The sequence below is a fragment of the Astyanax mexicanus genome, chromosome 3 (assembly GCF_023375975.1).
Source record: "Astyanax mexicanus isolate ESR-SI-001 chromosome 3, AstMex3_surface, whole genome shotgun sequence".
In the NCBI taxonomy this organism is placed as follows: domain Eukaryota; kingdom Metazoa; phylum Chordata; class Actinopteri; order Characiformes; family Acestrorhamphidae; genus Astyanax; species Astyanax mexicanus.
The window spans coordinates 28523873-28543574 of NC_064410.1; the positions used below are offsets into that span (position 1 = coordinate 28523873).

Genomic DNA, 19702 nt, shown 5'->3' on the forward strand with positions numbered 1-19702 from the left:
TATGGTTAAGATAATGATTAGCATATGTTTAGCATGATTAGCATATGTTTTAAGTGTGATGAACTATCTGGCCTGCTCATATTCTACTGGCTGACAAGTAAATGTAATGAAACTTTTATAATATAATGATATGTTATTGATTACAATTTTAAAAACAATAAGTTTATTATGGAAAAAATGTACAATTGGAATGGAATTTTTGTAGACATTGGCAGAGACATTCCAGAAAAAAACCCTGCTGTGCTTGGTCAAACATTATCCTGCTGACAATACCAGTATAAAGCCCTGCCATAAGAGGCAACACACGTGACCACTGGATGTTCTACAGATATTGCTGATCTTATTGCTAAGTGCACCTCATATTGTAAATGATGACTCCCTAGATTATCACAGCCTGTATTTGGGGCAGTTTGTTGCTCCACAGCAAAGACAGGATTGTAGTGCTGACCACAAGGCCTCCATTCTCTAACCTGACTGTTGTTAAATCCCAGACATAACCTGTAGCAGTCCTGGATTCTCATGCAAGACACCACTAATAACAAAGCCAAATGTGACAGATGGAGCTGATAAATGACCTAGATGATGGCCAATTAGTCGAAAGGACCATCCTGCTTCTGTCAGTCCAATGCTGTGCCCCCTCTTAAAGTCTGTCAGTTTGGCAAAAAATATGTGTATCGTAGATTTATGTCTAGCGGTCAACAGTCTCTCACCAAGAGGTAGACAACCCAAATGTAGCCTGTGAGAGACTTTTTATTATACATCTACACCCTCCTTTAGCAAGAAGAACCAGTATCTATCTAATGATTACAGACCACAACTGGGTGCATTATTAGTATGATTGCAGTATGCAATATTGAAAATACCCTGTTCGGGAATGTTGGTGTCGTACACAGCTTTTTGATTTGATGTAAGGCTTTATAAAAACATTAGGCTAATGAGAATGAATAGAGCGCAAAAGTACATGCTCATTTATGTCAAGTTTTGAGATATGAAGACCAAATTCTGCATGCTTATAGAACTCATCACTAGGGGTGGGCAATATGGCCTCACTAATCTCACAATATTTCATGGTCTTTTAGCGATAATGACACTCTTGGCGATATGACAAAACACTGAATTTTAAACAATTATTTCAGAAATACACTACTGCAACAAAATGAAAATTAAATTGTATTATTGCATACAAGAGATAGAGATACCCTGATGTGGCAATTAGGGGAGGGTGATATGGCACAATATTTTAGGGTATTGTTTATAATGTGCGCTTTTGTCAAATCTAAGCATGGAACCCCTTCTCTGGATTGCTCTCCAGAACTGTGTGTGCATGGAGGAGCTTAGCAACACCATAGCAACCACCACAGACACCATAGCAACAATTTAGCAACCACCATGAACACCACAGCAACACCTTAACAATTACCTAGCAACACCTTAGCCACTACCAAGTAACCACTTAGCAACACCATAGCACAAGGCTGGAGTTTGCTTCTTAATCGCCAACCCTTTTTTTTCAGATTTTCCAGTCCACTTTAAGAAGTCAAAATACTAATGATGTGCCAGTAGAGAGCTTGATTGAACCGAGCAAGACGAGTTTGGCATTTAAGGAATATACATTGAGAATAAGTAGCATGGTCTGTTGAAGTTGGCACCAAATTATGAAAATAGAACTATTGAACTGTAATAGCCTAAAGAAGAAGGATTATTACTGCACCATTTTTATTATGACCTTCTGAACCTGGCATTTGAGAAGATTCATTGAAAATGAATTGCCTTTTCTGCCTATATCCAGTGGCCCTAACTCCAGATGATAAAATAGTCTGTTGACAATGACACCAAATTATGATAACAGAACTATTAGACTGTGAATAGCCTAAAGAACAAGGAAAATTGCTGTACCATTTTTATTATGACCCTCTGAATTTGGCATTTAAAAAAAATAATTGAAAATAATTCATTAAAAATGTTGCACTATGGTTGTTATTATTATTATTAGTGGATTAGTGTGGAAGTGAAATAACCTGTATGATGATGGTGCAATGTGTGAACAGCTCATCTCCAACCCAGGTGTAGCAGCAGCAGATCCTGAGAGAGGTCTGGAGCCCCTGACTGGAGGAGATTACCTGATGAAGGCCTTTCCTTTGGTTCTCAGACGACGTGGACTGATTTGACCCCGCTCACTGTCGACCCCTCCTTCTGGGCCGCGTCACATTTCTCTCTCTCTGTCTCTCTCTGAGTGTGAGTGAGTGAGGGTTAGTGAGTTAGTGAGCTGCTGGGTGAAGATGGCGGAGGCCGCCGCCGCTGCCGCCGCTCCTCCTCACAGGTTTTTCTGTCACTGCTGTAAGAGTGAAGTGGAGCCCAGGCTGCCGGTGAGTTCCCGACACACCTGCGGTCTCTGTGTGTGTGTGTGTTTTACCGCGCTGTGTGCTTTTTGAGGTGGTCTCGGTGTTGTTTAACTAACACGGGGGGTCTCTGAAGGAGCAGACCGACTTATTTGTGTATTTATAAGCCGTATTTAAACTATTTCGCGAGTGTCAGTCGATTAATGAGGGATTGTTATTACCCCGCTGTGCTGCTGTTCCTCAGTATCCTGAGAGAAAGGTGGGCTGTTAGAGAGATAAGAGAGGAGTTCAGCCATGGCTGGGCTAAGTTTGGGAGTGACATCGTTGCCATATTTAGCGCAGACAGGGGGGCGGGTGGTCGGTCAGCTGTGCGGCTGAGCTGAGCCTCTCTCTCTCTCTCTGTCTCTACACTGAAGCAGACCCCTCTCTCTTCAAGGCGCTGCCCGCCTGCCTGCTGCAGCTGTTTTGACGCCGCTGAGCACGCGCTCGCCTCAGACCCCGCCCCCCGAAGCACAAACAACCTCTAGACATAAACCATGAGGTCTGAAGTCACTCAAACAGTGATTCATTCATATTATCAGGCTCAGTATCTATATAATGTGTCAATTTATATCGCATTATAGCTGTTTAAATGTCATACAAACGCAATACCTGATAATACATGTATTTATTTTTTAGGATTTACTCTGAATAAAGACATCATTACAGATACAGACAGATATTTATAAAGCACTAGAAAAAAGTGAGCACCACTCTTGGTGGAAGTGAAAGTCCTAAAGTATTCAACATTTTTTGTACTTAAGTATTGCAAGTAGTTTAAAGTAAAGAAAAAGTATTGTGTTGGTAGGTGGTCTTTTTAGATCACCTTAATCGCTTGATTCGCTCAATGATAAGCAGTTTCATCATACCCGGTGACTTTGCAAAGCAGTGATAATGTGGGTTTGGATTGATTTTTAACATTTTTAGAATTGGAACGACGAGTAACGATGCAGCACATTAAAATGTATCAGAGTGAAAGTATTAAACTCATGTAAAATATGTAGTGAGGTAAAAGTGGAAGTATAGGAGAAAAAATAATACTGCATAGATACAGATACAGCATTTTAGTACTTAAGTACAGTAGTAAAGTTTATCTACTATCTCTAAATATATAGGAGTGGTAACCTTTACTTTAAAGTACCTTTCAGTTTGTACATTTTGCACAGTTTTCACTGATTTTGGTGTTGGTGGACTTTTTTTTGTCTGCAGTGCTACAGGATTAAGTCGAATAATTCGTTTTTTTTAAGTGGTTTAAACGGCACATTTCTGTTTTGAAAGGATTTTTTCTTAAAATTTTAAAAATGTTTTTTTGATAATTCAGACATTTCAGTTATTAATTTAGCTATTTTCTGTAAAAAATATAAATGTATAAAAAGTATTAAAATCTCAAAGAATTCCCTGTTCAAAGTAAGCTTTGGCATCAGTGACATCACAACCTTTGTACTGTTTTATTTTCTATTTATTTAGCAGAGGCAAATTTGCTCTTTACAATTTAAACTTGTATTACTTGTTAGCTACATTAGCTTCATTGGTCCAGCGCAAAACTAAGGATATATAGCTTGGCTTATCAACTACTTTTCAGGTAAAATGGCTGAACGTTACATAAAGATTTCTCTTAGATAGTTGTTTTGCTGTTTTAAATGTAAGTAAATGCAAAACATAAAGCACTTGCTAATCATCTCCCCAGGAGTTTCAGTGCCCTAGGTGTGACTCTGGCTTCATTGAGGAGGTGGCAGACGACTCCAGGTGAGAGGTTTTAGTTGGTACTAGCACTGTGTGAAATGATGTTTCTAGGGCAGTTAGCCATTCATTTGTTCGACCTTATTTGTAATACAATATTGTTTTGTAGCCATTTACAGAGTGATATTGCTACAGATGGAGTTGTGGGTAGTGATGGCATTGCTTCACCATTCGCTGAAGTAAGTAATCTGCTATTTCTTTTCTGAAAGCCTTCTGACTTCCTTATGACATAATTTGTTTTGTTAGATTGCTACAGGCAAATAAAACATCTACAGAAACATGGTTGTGTACTATTCTACTTTGCAGTGCCACCTGCTAAAATACACTCTTCATGAAAAAGTCATCAAAAGAAATCAACTTAAAACATCTAAATACTGCATTACGAAAGAAATAGAAGCATTCTGTTCTCAGGCAGTGACTTATGTCCTTTTCGTGGACTAGGGCAGGAACCACAGATGTATGTAAATACTGCACATAAAAGAAAAATTCAAGATATTTGAAAGGATCCTCAGGTGCAGTCACAAAGATCTTCAAAAAAAAAACTTTATGATGAAACTGGCCCTTTTTAGGACCACCCCAGGAAAGGAAGAGCAAGATAAGTTCATTAGAGTTAACAGCCCCAGAAACCGCAAGTTATTAGAACCCAAATAAAAACCTTATTAAGATGCTTCACAGAGTATTTTAGTTTTTTTTTAAAATCTTTTAAATGTACTTTTAAATGGTTCCTTAAGTGTCGTCATAGTCTGGATGACCTCAGTATTAATTTACAATGTAAAACCTTAAAAAATTTAATGAGAAGGTGAGTACAAACTTTTGACTGCATTCTAAAAAAACAGAGGTACGATATGAGTACTTTTTTTGTACTCAAAGGTACACTCTTCATAATTGTACCCTCAAAGGTACAATATTGGTCTTTACAGGGTCAGATTTGTTCCCTCTGAAGTACAAAGTAATTTCTAACAGCAATAAGTACAAATTTGTACCATTTAACCAGCCAAAGGGTACATTCAGTATTCTGCATCACTGTACTAATAAACAATATATATTTAAATTGCTAATTTTTTATTTGAAAGCCAGACAATTTTGGATTATCATGTTTTTGAGCCATATTTAGTTGGTGATAATGTTTATAATCTTTATAATCTTTACTGGCACAAAAACCATGGGTACAAAAAAGGACTTTCACTGAAAGGTACTTTTTTGTACCTTAATATAAGGTACAGTCCCAGCAAATCTGTACTTACTTTTCTTAGTGTGTACTGTAGGTGTTAATAAATGGGACAATACTACTGCTTTTACTACTGTTGGTATGGAAGCAGTTGTCTTGGATTCTGAACTTGTGAGGCTCCTCCAACTTTCCGAGTAGGAATTCCAACTTATAGGAGCGTTCCAGGTAAAACTATCACCTCAGAACTAGAAAAATTCCAACTTCCCAGTGCCGTTAAAACTCAGCATTACCAGTTAGGACAAATGTAAATCCATTCACTTGTTTCCTTAAGGAATTACTTTTCTGGTTGGATGTTCTAAACTTATAGCATAATACACCAGAGCTTCTTTCTGGCTCATTAGACACACATCTTATTGTGTACTTTATCTTTCTTCTTCATCATCAGCTGTGGCAGCTGCTCTTCATGGAACGCTCTGCCCTCCTCTCCGACCCCACCGTCTCAGGCTCTGAATCGCTCCACGGAAGCTCTGCTGTGCAGACAGTTGCTACTCATACTCCAGAGGCGGTGAGGCCTGTAGCTGGTCTAGAGGAGCTTTCGGAAAACTCAGCTCCAGAGCCAATCCCCCCACAGCACAGTCAGCGGAGGCACTCTCGACCAGACCGAGGACCTGCAGTGGAGGGGTGGGTACAGATACTGTACATGTTAAGTAAACATAATGTAACTTTCAATATTTGTCGTATTATACAGCATGAGTTTAACAGGTTTGAACAGTAATGAAAAAGTAATGAAGCAATATTTTTGTAATTATTTTCTGATTCACATTAATATTTATATATATAAAGTCTAAGAATAAACAGCTAATCCCAGGTGCAGCCATGTTCTTCCAGCTGCCTTTAAAGCTCAAGTTGCCTATTGCACAGAGGGGATCTGAACGTAAATGAGGAGGATAACCAGTGCTTTGTCTGCTTTTTGTTCTGTCCAATCCCTTAATTACACAGATTAGGTCAATTACCGGCTTCCTATAGTGCCTGTAATCATTTACTCCGCACTTTACTGTGGGATTTAACAAAAACGCACAAGCTTAGTTTCACGCTTTGTTCAAGGTTGCTCATGCTATAGCCTGTATCCAAACAATGCACCAAACTGCCAAGCTGACCTTGTTTCTCCTGTTAAGAATTGTTCAGCAGTTCTTGGCTGGTCTGTTCACCAACCCTGGTACCCTGAATACTCAGCCAGCAGCATGGTAGGTTTTCATTTTGTTAAGGTTTTAATGTGTTTTGGTGTCTGTGTTGAAGCTGTTACAATTGATTAGGCGTATAATTGAGTAATCTATCCGATGTTTTATTAATTTAATAATCTGAGGCCAAAGAAAAAAACAAGATGATGCTTTTATGTATTTTTACATAATTTTAATCTAGTAGTTGTTCTTTATACAATATTATGTGAGAATGTCAATTAAGGGAAAACAGAAAAAAAACTCCATAGGGACTTGAAATAAAGATGCATTGATTTAAATCAGAATGAACTTGGCATAGGTTGTTCAGTGCAACAGAAATAAGTGATTCCTGAAGTGTGATTCCTCAGAAGAGGGTTGTGATCAACTATCTGTTTGGAAAACTAATTTTAAGGCTCTAGGGCTCCACTGAACTTCAATAAGAGCTATACTATCTAAATGGAGAAGGATTGGAATAGTACTCAGTCTTCACAGGAGAGGGTACCCTCCCAAAATCCTGCATGTAGTGACAAATGATACAAAAATAGCATCTAAAGAACTAAAGATCCCCTCTTAATTGAGGACACTGTTCATAACTGAACCATTAAAAAAGTAAGCAAGAATTTAATCTGTGGTAGAATAGAATAGAATAGAATAGAATAGAATAGAAAAGAATAGAATAGCAAAAACTATTGTTGATCAAATAGAATACAAACACTTTAGAAACATCTAGATGGTGCTAGATGAGCTCTGGAATAATATGTTGGGGACAGATTAATCAAAATTGAACCATTTTGGAACACTGGATTTCAAAGTAACAACTGTGAAACATGGTGGTGGTAGTGTAATAATTTGGGGGACCTAGGTTCCTTTAACAACACTAAGGGATCTATGAGTTTTGCTTTGTAATAGAGCTCTGAGATGTTCAGAGATTTTTAAGTCCTTCTGTGTTTAAAAAAATGCACAAATTTAAGAATTTAGACAGGGAAAAAGCATATTTTCACATGCACTGTATCTGTTGGTTTAATCACAGCACTAACCGCAGTCTTGTTTCTCAGGCCTGGAACGCTGCATTCAAACCCTGGAGATTACGCTTGGGGACAGGGAGGTTTTGATGCTGTCATTACACAGGTGGGTGACTTCAGTGCTGACCACATCAAATGATGAGACAATGACCTCAGTGTTAATTTCCTTCATACATCAATTCTTTCACATTCCTCTTTTAAATAAGGCATATAATACACAAATATAAAACCATCCACTGTGAGGTCCACTGTGGGTGGTAATATGATTTCAGTGACATATTTCTGGTACACATGTGATGCTGTGGATTAAGAAATGTTTATTACCTGCTCAACCTCAGAAATAGAATGCCCAGTCCACCTGGCACCAAATATCTTACCTCACTTTAACTTAAAATTATTAACAATAATTTATGTAACCTTGCCAAGAGCAAGAGCATACCTCACTAGATAACACCATACAACTTATACAGGTGTGGCTGTTCCCAAGTTGTTCCTTACAGTAACCCTTGTTGATCACACACTGCCCATCCCATGACTTTTGACATTTCACTGTATATTCGTGGTGCGTAGGAGCAATGAAAAATTAATTCAAAACAGATTTTCAGCTTAGTTTACATGAAAAAAATTCACACACTGAGAATGGTTAAAGGTTAATAATGGTTTTGTAACAATGTATACAGTACATTAAAAAAGTTTGGACACACCTCCTTGGTCAATGTTTTTCTTTGTTTTTTTTATATTTTCTACATTTTAGATTGATATTAAAGACATGGAAACAGTTAAGGCACACATATGGATTTACGTAGTAAACTAAATCTCCTGATCCCCTGATCTAAACCCAGCTAAGATGGGTGATTTGGGATGAGCTGGAGCTTCACAGCGTGAAGAAAAAGCAGTAACTATTGTTCAGCACCTCCAGGAACTCTTTCTTCAAGACGCTGAGAAACTATTCCAGGTGACTCTTCCTCATTAAGACACTGAGATTAAAATACCAAGAGTGTGCAGATCTGTCCTCAAAGATAAATATGCTACTAAGAAGAATCTAAAGTATATATATATTTTTTTCATTTAACACTTTTTGTGTTTACCAAATAATTCAGCATGTCCTCAATATTAAATGTACAATGTAAAAAATCATAAAAAGAAAGAAAACACATTGAATGAGAAGAGGTGTGAACGGGTACTGACATTCTTTGATTTCCCATCATTTCTTTAATCCTTTAAACACCGATTATTCAAATGTCATGGGGTTTCACATTTAGTCTCCTGAAAGAACATGAATGATGTAATTTTCTGTTCTTCTCTGGCATCCTTTTGTCCTGCAGTTGCTGGGTCAGTCGGAGATCGCTGGTCCACCGCCTGCAGAGAAAGAGATGATCTCATCTCTCCCTACCGTCCACGTTTCCTCAGAACAGGCTGGTGAGTTCCCGTAATCTCCTGAGTCATCACACACAGCACCGTCCTTCAAGGCCTACTGTGTTAAAAAAGGACCCGCCCACACATTTCTTGATGGTTTACCAGAAGGGATTTTCCAGCTTCTGCTGACTTCTAACAGGTTCTCAAAAGGCCTGTACGGCCTGTAGAGCCAGTCACTGTGAATTGGGGGTGGGGGTCTTAAGGATTGAGCATACAGTTGCTGTGTTGTATTGTAGTAATGCACTGATTTGATATACTGGTGTCAGCACTGCTACTGAGCAGATTTAACAGATTTAAGAGTGCTAAAAGGGGTAGTTGCTTTGTTTTTCAGTTATTTTTAAATCAGCACAGAGCATCAGCAGTAAGAGCACAAAGTAAAAAAATATTGTTTTTCTTCTGTAATTAAACAGTGATATTTAGTTACATGCTCATCGTATCTGGCTATCACTAAAAGAAAGCACTAAAAGAAAATCACAGCAACACAGTAAGCAGGAATACTGGAATACTGTTCACTGATGTGGCACATGTTATTGGGCAGGAATTAGGATCCTGTCCTCATGAAGGTAAAGAACACTGCACTGAGCGGTGAGATAAGTGTGAGTGGTCTCCTCTGTTAAATGTGATTAATGTTTCTCCTAGAGTCGTTTGTCGGTTCGTATGAAAAAACTCTATCCAGTCACAGCCATTCATGATCATTAGAAACCACAGGTCACTGTGGATCATGCTAAATGCCTGTACGGATCTCTGTCAAAGTTATGACTTTTATGACTGATACCTCATGACTTATTTGAACGCTGTTTTTTTAAATGCTAAATTCTTATGGAATCCTAATAGTATATTAGTATATTAGTAAAAAAATATCAGTCCATACGAACAATGTCGGTCAAAGGTTTTGGAACACCCCATATTTCTTCCTTTATTTTTGCCATTTAAGCCCTTTAGATCCAGTGAACTTTTCAGTAAACTGCCAGAGCCTATAAGAAAAACGAATTAACTAAAAACTGAAAAAGTACAAACCCCCCATACAGCTGGTAAGTAGCAATAGAAATAAACTTGGCTTTGAAAGTGTGTCATTAAAAAATGTCAATTTACAAAACCTCAGTCTAGTAGTAAAACAGCATTGGAACAGAACTCTCTACTGCAGCATAACACCTACCTAACTACTTACACAATTCACACAGAACATTCACACTTTCATCATAACAACTAGAAAAGACACAGAAACACAGAGAACACTGTACCTATTAAAAATGTAAATCTTTTCTGTAGAGAAATTACAGCTGAAGCCAGATGAATTACAGATGAGTACTGTTTCCTACATTTTCAAAAGACTGTTGGAAACTGGAGAAAACTGGTACAGGAAGACTCAGGTCTGGCTGACCCACATGGCAACACCTTTAGCTCAGCTTAACATTGGACAACAGTAAAGTCTCAGTTTCAGCAGTGAAGAGAAGAATTTGAGGTCTGGTCACCTTGAAGTGCTGAAATAAAGTCATTGCAAAGATGAGAAAATAAAAAGCAGCTTGTCTGGGCCAAACAGCACTGCTACTAAACTACTAAACAATAGGGGTGTTCTAAAACTTTTGACTGGTAGTGTATACCGATGCTCAGTCTTATGCATTAGGCCTTCAGTTCTACCAACCAGTGGTGTTTTAACCAGTGGAAGAGCTAGTGTATTTGTATCCAAACAGAACCAAGCAAAACAAAACTTACATTTTCTTAACATTTGACAATTTTCCGTTTTATGTTTGTTGTCGTTCTCAAATCTTTTACAAGTAGAAGCATCATTCTATTAAATAAAACTGAACTTAATAAAAGAAAATCTAATGAAAATTATCTTAAATTGCTCTTAGTGTTCCCTAATGGTCCTTTATTTATAAGCTATCTTATCCGCGCTAAACGTTTCATGTTTTTCTAAACAGAATTGTATACACACAAGAGCTTAGATCAGTACTGAAGTTGATCTTCTTTTGAACAAACTGCTTATCCTTGCCTATTCTCTCCTCTCTCTTATGTCTTCTCCCCTTGCTCGCTCTCTTTCTCGTCTATCCCCCAGCATGTCGTCTGGAATGTCCCGTGTGCAGAGAGGAGTACTCGGTAGGGGAATCAGTCCGACAGCTGCCCTGCCTGCACTGTTTTCACAGTGACTGCATTGTGCCTTGGTTACAACTGGTGAGAGCCAAGTGCAGCAGCTTTCAAACTTTTTATGACTGTAAAGAGGAGTGGGATTTCAGTCTGGGCCAGCAGCATTGTTCTTTTTAGTCTCTATTATCAGTTCAGTGGCTTATCTGGTAAAGTAATACAAAGATGAATCCTACAGTCTTGTTCTTTTAAAGCAGCAAGTGACAAGCTGGTGTCAGTATAAGCAATGTGATAACATTTACTGGCTTATGTTTGTGTCCAGAAATAACTGAGTTTTATCAATTAAATAACTTAATGTGTGGGTTGTTTATAATAATATAGAAGCTGTGTTGTAGAGAGGAACAAGCCAAATATCCTCTAACCAACTAATATGATTGCCAGGTCCTGAAACAGTTTGGTACAAGCAATTGCTGCTCGCAGTCGTTTCAAAATATTATGACCACCTCTGTGTTGCTTATCAACTGATAAGATGGAGATTCTTAATATTTAACATTTATTTTGATGCAGTTCTGCTCTAGAACCCTGCACAAATCCATTCCTGCCACACTTCATAGCTGTAAATATGAATGTTTAAACTGTCTGGACTTTAACATTAACACTGAGCATGTGCCCATCACCCTCTTACACTCATAATTCAGAACCTGTTTCTACATTAGCTATAGCTCTACATTATCTATTTAACATTATCTACTGAGCATGTGCCACTCACACTCATAATTTAGAACCTGTTTTTACATTAGCTACAGCAAGATATAGTTTTGCGCCGTTAAAATACCAATCTGCCAAAGTCAGAGCTCACCTGGTTCTTAAAGGTAAAAGCAAGTGAAATGCTGGCTAATTTCACGTTAGACCCAAAACACACATTAATGATTAATTAAGAGAATTAGTATATGACTTAGTATGGCACATTTTGAGCAGCGCAAGGCATTCATTGTTACAATAGCAAAGTCACACTGACTCATTTATCCTCGTCTGTAAAAATAGGGCGTTGATGTTCATCATATGGGTTTATTTGTTATCTTTTATTTATTTAACTTATTACCTGAACTGTCTACTACTTATCTTGTGTATTTTACTGATTCCATATTCAGCACCTTGGTCAATGCAAGTTATTTAAAGAGTGTCTTTTAAATAAATGTTATTTACTTACATACTTACTTAGAAACTAACCTTAAGCTGATAATGAGTACTATTAAATATTATGATAATTAAAACAGATACATATAAATAAAGTAACATTAGAATTGGTTGAATTTGTAATTATATAGTCATTTTATAACTAGGAATAATAACGGCAATCAGATAAATTCTATATAATAATTCTTCATTATGATTTAAACTTTTTGTAAAGACTCTCATTACCCTTTGTTTACAGCATGATACTTGCCCCGTCTGTCGCAAGAGTCTGAACGGCGAAGATCACAGCTTCCAAAGCCAGCCTGCACCTCAGGAGACCAGTCCTATCTCCACAGAACCGTACAGGACCCAGCACCTCTGATGATATTCCTCTATCATCTCTCTTTTACAAAGCCAAGTGTTCTACACATGTACCTACAGTGCCTACAGTGCTCACTTCCATAGAGACTGAGATACATCTCTCTTTCATTGATCTCACCATGTTGAACTCTGTTCAGGGATCATTTTTCGAGATGGTCAGTAGGCCAGGATTAAACTATGATTCTTCTGATGTTATGCACAGATAATAAGCTCACTTTTTATAAAGTGAGAAATGACCTATTTGAGTATGTATGTGTTTTCTGACATGAGAATCATACATTTGTACAGCTCAACATGAAATGATTATTTTTTTCATTGTAAAGAAAAGGAAACCATTCTTGGTAATAAAGTTAATAAGTTAATAATGAATTAAGGTACAGTAATGTGTTTGCCTTGGTCAGGCTGCTTTACCAGAGAGGGATTTGGACTAGATGCTGTCCTGCCCCACTGTGGGGCAGTTGTGGTTTAGCGACTAGAGCACAGGGCCATACACGACAAGGTGGTTGGTTTGATATTGCTTTGAGCAAGGCCCTTAACCCTCTTTGCTCCCTGGACATAGCAGCACAGGCTGCCCATGTGTGAAACACACCGGGCATGTGTTACACAATATCATTGTGTGTGTGTGTGTATGTGTGTGTGTGTGTTCACTGCACAGATGGGTTAAAGGCAGACAATGGGTGGAAATTATATCTGTGCCCTGCATGAAAAAGGTGTATATGGTTGTCTTGTCTAGATTTATCTTTTAATAGAGAAGCTTTATTCAGAATACAGCGTGAGCCTGTAAGACCTGACTTGCAAACCAACCCAGTAATGTCTTCCAAAACTAGTCACTTACCTTTACATATTAACAAAAAAAATCTTTTTAACATGAGGATGTTATTATTGATAACATCTTTATATTCTTTTAGTTTGCTTGTTTAAATAGTCGGTCCTATGACAATCATATCTTTTCTTTGTTATTATTCTTATTATTATACTTTTCTATTATTTTCATATTATTTGCGTTACTTAACATCATGATGTAATGTTTCCGCAGCATATATGCTTAGTGAAAATGAATGCATTTTAGTACAATGCAAATACGCTGCCTGGCACAAAAAAAAAGAAAATCAGCACAAAAAAGGTCACACATTCTAATATTACGTTGGATCGACTTTGGCATTGTTTCAGTAAGCTTTTGCACTGTCACAAGATATATTTCAATCCAGTGTTGCATTAATTTTTTACCAAGATCTTGCAGCATTGATTATGTAGAGTCTGACCGAAACACAAAGCCTTCTCCAGAACATCCCAAAGATTCTCAATGAGGTTAAGGTCTGGACTCCAGGTCTGGAATTCATGTCAGGGAAGAAAAAATCCATTGATGGAATAACCTGGTCTATATTCAGTATGTTTTCAGGTAGTCACCTGACCTCATTATTTTAGCACATACTGTTGCTGAACCTAGACCTGACCAATTGCAGCAACCCCAGATCATCTGCTTAGTTAAATCCAGCTGGTGATTTTTTTTGGCAAGGCAGTGTATATTAAAGAAGCTTAGTCTGCTATGTTCTTGCTGTAGAGTGATGTGACATCGTGTGTAAACCAATAGGGTGTTGGAATGGTAAATGGTAAACTTCTTACCCAGCCACAATCAAATTTACACTTATCTAGATAAATTTCTAGATTGTCTAGATTTTTTTTCTTTTGAATGATGAAAAGCCAGAATGAAAACAAGCTGAAATGAAATAGTAATGAGGCTATATTTAAAATGTAAGAAGAAGAAGGTTCAGATAATTGTGCAAAAATGTAAGAAGAAGAAGGTTCAGATAATTGTGCAAAAATGTAAGAAGTAGAAGTAAAAAGTAAAAAAGAAAAATAATATAATCAAAGTTTCTACTTAAGTTAGGTAATGAAGTATTTGTACACATTTGGTAATAAATAAAAAAAGTTAAGTAATTTAATTAAGAACTCTTCTTCTAGAACTAGAGGACGAGACCCCAGTTAAACATAAATATAACATTTATACGCAAGCATTTCAGTATATTAGTACCACCTTTTTCTGACACTTTCTGTTTATTTTATTAGCTCATCTGGGCATATGGGAGCACTTTGTAGTTCTATAAGTTCTATAATTACAGACTGTAGTCCTAATGTTTGTCTGCATACTTTATTATCCTCCATTTCACCTGTTCTTAAATGTCAGTTCCCCACAGGACCCCGACAGAGCAGCTGTTATTTTCATGTGTGATGTTGAGGGAACATTTGAATCAGACACAGCAGTGCTGCTGGAGTTTTTGAACACTGTTTTCACTGATGTTCACTCTATTAAACACTCCTGCCTAGCTGCTCACCTTGTAGATATAAAGTTACTAGTGACTAGAGACTAGTGCTCCATCCACGCCCACAGGATGCTGTAGGCTGGATAATCCTGGTTGGTGGACTATTCTTAATTCAGCAGTGACACTGTGATGTTTAAGAACTCCAGCAGCACTACTGTGTCTGATCCATTCATACCAGCACAATCTTTCACACTACCACCACCATGTTTGAGAGTTGGTATCTTGTTCTTATTGCATAATTTTGTGTTTTACCCCAGCTGTAACCCCACTCTTTACCAAATTTGACTTTCACTGTATTTTTGGTAGTTCCTAAAACAAACTTTTTATTTTGGTCTTGGTTAGTAGTGGATTTCACCTTGCAATTCACCTGCACCATCCTTTTTACTTAGTCTCGTAAATGTTGACCTTATTTAACTTGAGTAAGGCCTGCAGTGCCTGTTATGTTCGTCTGGGATATTCCGTGACTTGCTGGGTGATTTGTGACTGCACTCTTTGAAGAAGAATTGACTCTCTACTACTGTGAAGATTTATCATAATGTTCTTTTTTTTTTTATAAGGTCATAGGGACACTTTAGCCTACTTCAGATTGCCGAAATGTGTCCATTTCAGTGATATTACAAGTTTTGATATCATATACTTGAGTCATCTAATTACATCATTTGGAGTTACAAATCACGGCACATTATAATGACTGGCCTTTTTCATGCCCTTTTTAGCATTTATAGAGATATTTGAGTGTATAGATCTTTTAAATATGCTAAAAAAAACATTAACTGCAGGTTCTTTAAACCATTCTTTTTTGTGGTTCTTTTGTGGCAGCTATTGTTCTACGAAAACAAAATCTATTAGCACCTTTTGTAATACAATGAACTTACAAAAAAATATATCTAAGCTGATTGCTTGCATCTAGAAAAAGGGAGAAACTGTAAAAATAGGTTTTGGTGAGCTATTCCTTTAAGCTTAAAGTTTCTGCAAGTGGGCTGATGTCAGCATGCTTACAATTATATTTACAGAGATACACTTCATAGCTAGGATATGAGTCACAGCTGCATCATGTACCATCTGTGGCAGGATGAGGTCCTTACTGTTCTCATTACCAGCCTGTTTCATGGTTTATATCTTAGTGTCTAAAGGTGCTATAGTAAATAGTATTTACTTTGACATACAGTAGTTGATTTTTTGTTTTTGTTGTAACATATATATATAATGGTGCTATTTTAGTTCCACTGGTGAGCCTGCAGGACACCACCAGACTATAGATCCTATTAAATCACAGACCTTACATGCAGAAATCTGAAAACAATAAAAAACAATACATAAAAATGAATAATATTCCCTCTTTAAACATAAATTAATGTAGTGTATAGAATGTTACAGGCCAGTTTGTTCTGTTGAGTTTTGTTCTGCTATGCACTTTGAGATTACCAACAGCTCCAGTCACTGCAGTTAGACACCCCTGTCATAAACTATTGATGAATTATCTTTGACAGCTGACTGCCATAGGTTACAAAATGCTGGGACGCTTTACATTCCAGTCATCACAGGGTGCAGCCCAAAATATCCTTGACTCCTAAAGTAAGCTGCTGTCTGAAGCTTTACTGCACACCCTGACTGTTATGTCATTACATCCTCATAACATGAAAACATATATCATTACTACATATATCAATCCTGTCAGAACAAAAAAAAAAAAATATATATATATATATATATATTAAAAATTAGAATTTTACATGATAAAGAAAAATCCTGTAAAAAAAAAAAAATATATATATATATATATATTTTTTTTTTTTTTCGGTAAGTATATAATATAAAAATACTAATGATAATTATAATAAAATAATAATTTTGGAGCTGTCCGATTAGTGCATTCAATCATTACCTTTTTACACAATTGCATTCCTTTTAAATGTATCTATTTTTTTAAATGAATCTATTTTTTTCTTATAATTTATAATTATATTATAATTTTAGTATTATTTTTATCCCATTTTTTCCCCAATTTACAAGGCCAATTACCTAGCCCACTCATCAGGACTCCCTCGATCACTAGTGATGCCCCAACACCAGGAGGGTGAAGACTAGCACATGCCTCCTTCGGTACATATGAAGTCAGCCAGTGCCTCTTTTCGAACTGCTGCTGATCATACCTGTCAAGATTTTGTTGTAAAAAGAAGGGAAATGTTCCACCGCCCGCTTCTAGATGTCCCACTAGTCCAACCGAGGTTCAGTGTGTGTATATATATATATATATATATATATATATATATATATATATATATATATTTTTTTTTTTTTTTTTGGTCAATGGTATTGTCTGCAGTCAGAAGGAGTATGTATGATATTATACATAGTATGTATATATATGTATGTACATAGTATGTATGAGTATGTATCATCATAGTATGGTGTTTTTAGGAATACCCACTCTCTCCTTGCATCCATCCATCTCTCTGAATTGTCGTTCCAGGGTTGTTCCACCTGTCTGCACTAACCTCGTGAGAACTGCCACTTGCAGCAGCCTGGGTGACAGTTCTCACGAGGTTAGTGACATTTCAGTTTGGAGAGGCACAGTATGTTTTTTTATTTTTTATTATAATATGTATAATACTGGAAATTTACGGGAAAATACTAATACAGGAGGACGGCGGGAAAAAGGGCTAAATATGGTACTTTCCAGCCAAAAAGGGAAACTTGCTGCTGATCCAGAGTTGCCAAGTAGCCAGTGCACTTAGATGGAAAGCGCAGCAATTCATTTCCGATACATCAGCTCAAAGACCCCTGGGGCTGAGCGACATCACCCTTTTTAGAGTGATGTGGGGAGAGAGCACCATCTACCCACCCAGAGAGAGCAAGGCCAATCGTGCTCCCTCAGGTCTTTGGCAGCTGATGGCAAGCTACATGAACAGGATTCGAATTAATTGCATACAGACTTTTAATACATCCCAAAGGGTAGTAATGGGGTAAAGAGCAATAGTACAAGCATATTATTTATATGTACCATATTGTCCCAATTTTGGGTTGTAAAAAACATACAATAATAACTAATTCAGTGTGGATTTCAATGTTAAGGCACCAGAAGGCATTTTATTATGTCAACAGTCCAGGCTGCTGGATAAGGTCATGGTGTGGCGGTCATGGTCAATGTTTTCTTAGCACACTTTAGGCCTGTTTAAACATGTGCATCACTTCATGGCCACAATTTCCACAATCTTCTGATAGCAACAGAGTGACAAGCAACCATTCATTTTCTAAGGGGAAGGGGTGCAATTTGTAGCTGCGATTCTGCAACTAGAGGCAAGCGACAGTGCAGCAAATATAGTTGACTTTATGCAAAAAGTATGATGCTGTCAAACGACACAGTACACCAAACAAACAAATGGCCAAACAAATTCTTCCGACTAATCACAGATACAGGGTTCTGAGATCCCCACCCTCTGCTTTGTGAACCTTTGATTCCTACCATACTTTTTTCCTTAGTGGTGTGCTTCTGAACACAAAAGAAAGCATTATAGCCGCTGACTATTCCTTTCTTGTTCTATATGATGCCTTTTTTACAAATATAGTGGCAGTTTGGATAAAAGTAAAGCTTGGAAAAAGTAGTGGATAGCTTGATAGGTAGCTTGTAAGCATGATTACCGGCCATGCCACTACATGCCCACTCATGACAGGGCCAATACCCACAACACACCCACAAGAAACAAATGTGGGGCAACGTGAACAACTTATCGCCTGCCAACATGACCGCAAATTTAGCATCACAGCTCCAACCATGTCAAGGTTGGCTGCTGGCATAGCAGCTAACCCGCTTGAAACTTGCCGAGCCCAGCTGCTATGTCTGTTAGCATCACGGCTCCAAGCTTGCTGAGGCCAGTTGCTAATGTCGGGCATAGCACACTCCAAACCTTCCTAGCCTGGAGAAACAATTAAACCCAATGGAGGTCAGCGTACAGTGGTGCGGCTACCACATGCAATGTCAAAGTGCCTTAAGAGCAATGTTTGTTAGAATTGTCCTAATCTTGCTAAAGCCAGCTGTTAGCATCACGGCTACCCCACTGCAACCTTCTAAGGCTAGGAACACCATAAACTGACAACACACACAAACATAGAGAGGGTGCATTCTCTGCTCAGAACACATTTACAGAGCTCCACATCTTTACATTGACAGCAGTTGTTTGCTGCTATATTTATGTTAAAATGTCGAATTATACACCTTTAAAGGTGAATTAATGAATTAACGAATGAATCATCTCTGTTTCAAACTCGCCGTTAAGTGACACCCCTGTTTTACATGCAGGCTTTAAACACGAAGCTCATCCACCAAACCCCAAACAAACCCGCAGTCCAACCAGCAGCGTATCCACGTAGATCAACGTGTTCAGCCGCCCTCCGCTCAGCCCCGCCTCCAGTCTGCGGCGGCCAATAGGAGAACTCCGGGCTGCGCGAGCGTGAAAAACACACACCAACTGAAAACAGCGCTTTGACACAAACCTTCACGGTTGTGCCCCAACGACCTCGAGCCTGTGCGCACACGCGCACTTATTGGGCTGTTTATTAGACCGGTTCTCCGCTACTGACTCCCAGGGGAGTCTACACTGACTGTTTTTCACTGACTGAGTGTCAACGGTGGCACGGGGCGCACGAAAACACGACCCCTTCCACAGTCGTCCTCGGACAGGGCGGCCATCGCGCCTCTGTTGTACTTTGTGCAGCGAAATAAACACAAACAGTCGGACATTTTGTTTGTAGAGTCCGTTCTTTAGCTATACAACTGAAGGGAAAACGAGGAGAAAGTGGA

At 38.0% G+C, this 19702-nt stretch overlaps 1 protein-coding gene across 1 annotated transcript; it reads left to right on the forward strand.

Moving 5' to 3' along the window:
• Nucleotides 1–2225: 2225 nt before the first annotated feature.
• rnf115b (ring finger protein 115b) lies at nt 2226–12949 on the forward strand. Its single transcript, XM_007230572.4, has 9 exons — nt 2226–2366; nt 4066–4124; nt 4228–4297; nt 5732–5967; nt 6462–6530; nt 7559–7631; nt 8851–8944; nt 10998–11113; nt 12459–12949. The coding sequence occupies exons 1-9, from the start codon at nt 2280–2282 to the stop codon at nt 12579–12581; spliced, it is 927 nt and encodes a 308-aa protein (XP_007230634.1). The 5' UTR covers nt 2226–2279; the 3' UTR covers nt 12582–12949.
• Nucleotides 12950–19702: the final 6753 nt, after the last annotated feature.

Excerpts from the sequence above, each read along its gene's own strand:
- rnf115b (XM_007230572.4), top strand. The coding sequence starts at position 2,280 with ATGGCGGAGGCCGCCGCCGCTGCCGCCGCTCCTCCTCACAGGTTTTTC. Across the intron at positions 5,968-6,461 it reads CGAGGACCTGCAGTGGAGGG|AATTGTTCAGCAGTTCTTGG; the intron begins GTGGGTACAGAT and ends TCTCCTGTTAAG. Across the intron at positions 6,531-7,558 it reads AATACTCAGCCAGCAGCATG|GCCTGGAACGCTGCATTCAA; the intron begins GTAGGTTTTCAT and ends CTTGTTTCTCAG.